The sequence below is a fragment of the Sinocyclocheilus rhinocerous genome, unplaced genomic scaffold (genome assembly GCF_001515625.1).
Source record: "Sinocyclocheilus rhinocerous isolate Xijiao unplaced genomic scaffold, SAMN03320098_v1.1 scaffold246, whole genome shotgun sequence".
In the NCBI taxonomy this organism is placed as follows: domain Eukaryota; kingdom Metazoa; phylum Chordata; class Actinopteri; order Cypriniformes; family Cyprinidae; genus Sinocyclocheilus; species Sinocyclocheilus rhinocerous.
Genome location: NW_015661875.1, coordinates 64,033 through 65,872, shown reverse-complemented (window position 1 = coordinate 65,872; position 1,840 = coordinate 64,033). Strand labels below are relative to the sequence as shown.

Below are 1,840 nucleotides of genomic sequence, written 5' to 3'. Positions count from 1 at the left end.
TAACTAACCCAGCATTTTTAAGAGTGTACCGGACCGTCATGTTTGTGTACCGTTACACCCCTAGTGCATATTATGTGTTTTTAAAAGTAATATAACAACTACATGTTCTTCATTAAAACTTTATGATTTCAATAATACATTTTTTCTTATTTTACATAGAAAAAATATTTAACATGTTCTCTTATTACAATAAAACGAATTCAGAGGCTATTGTCACAATGCAATAAATCGTAATACTTTGAAAAACAGGCTTCATGTTCTTTATGCAAAATGCAGTGTCTTTATTATTGTTTTGACTATGTGTCGAAATATGACCTAAACATGTTTTGAGAGATTGAGAATTGAGATATAAATTGTTTCTCCAAGTAAATAATAAGGTTAAATGAGAGCAAATGAAGTCTCAGATGCGTCTCATTTTAGAGCTCAATACTCTAACTGCGTGTCTCATTTGTGTCTACTTTAATTTCTCCAAAAGAATGAAAGACAAAGCTTGAATGACACCTCCAGCCAGATGAGCAATAAAAGAGCCTCGTGTGAGCAATGGTGTGTTCATACTGTACTCATCTGACCTCTGCTGATGACCGAGGTCCTGCAGCAGCGCCTCAGTGTGTTTCAGTCTGTCTGACGGCTCGATGTGACTCAGCTTCTGTATCTCGCTGCGAATAAAATACCACAGCTCTTTCACTCCGTTCTCCACCTTCCTCCGCAGTTCCTCCTGTTCTCGACCCGGACCTACTGACAAAGAGAAGAGAGATTCAAAAGTGCTCTAATTAAGCAATGACTGTAAAGATAATCACTAAATGGCCTTAGTACACAATGTATCTAGTTGAAAACTGCTGTTGACTCACCAGCTATTGACACATACATGTGTTTTATATAAAAAGATGGCAGGTAGATCTGTAATAGTCAGTCAGTTTTTAAAGAAAATGTGAAAGGTTGCAATTGCTGTCAATCTTCCCTACAGATTTCGACCGTCCTCTTTCTAATTCTGCTTTCTCTTGTCTCTCGCTCTACATTTCTCTGTCTCCATCTTTTGCTCTTATGTAATAAGTTCAGTTCAGTGCTTTTCAAGAAACCCCTGGGCATAATCTCTCCGGGACGGCTGACCCTGGATGAAGGCTCTGTTCCAAATCCTAGTGAGCTGCCCTGCTGTATACCGCCTACATAGCATCCTAACTGAGATGGAACCTCATCAGTGACTCTTTTAGATGCTCTACATACAGTAGGACTCACAATTAGTTTTCAAAAAGTTTGAAGTTGTCGTGTTACCAAGCTAACAATGTGATACTATAATGAGCATAAAAATACTCAAATATCGGGTTGGATTATTTTAAATTACATAAATCTTAAATATTTAATTATTTATGGTTTTATTTTTTCATAATGCTTCAGTGTGGAACAAATTATCAATACATTTGTAGTTTTATAATTCAGACATATAAAGACAAATTTATTTATTTAGACAAATGATACCCAAATTATATATGAAAACATATTATATATACATAATTTATATAAACTATCTATACACACGCATACACAAACATAAATATATATGATACATTTCAACTATTTCAATGATAATTTCACTATTACTTTGTTTTGGTATTAAATAAAATATCAGTAATATCTGTAGATTAATAGTTTTGAAATATTACAAATAAATCTCTAAATCTAAGAAAGATATACTGTAGTATATATATTCCTTCTTACATTTAGAAATTTGTCTAAATTCTAAAACTACAAATCAGGGTTTTATTAAAGTTAACTTAACTAAAACTAAAACCATGAGAAACATTTTTTTTTACTTTAAATATATATATATATATATATATATATA

The 1,840-nt window shown here is 32.6% G+C and overlaps 1 protein-coding gene across 1 annotated transcript in view; it reads right to left on the bottom strand.

Moving 5' to 3' along the window:
- Positions 1-1,840, bottom strand: part of LOC107726710 (alpha-(1,6)-fucosyltransferase-like) — a 47,769-nt gene that overhangs the window by 24,436 nt on the left and 21,493 nt on the right. The window contains exon 3 of the mRNA XM_016536403.1: positions 570-735. Within this exon, the coding sequence (XP_016391889.1) occupies positions 570-735 (166 nt within the window). The remainder of the gene's footprint in view (positions 1-569; positions 736-1,840) is intronic.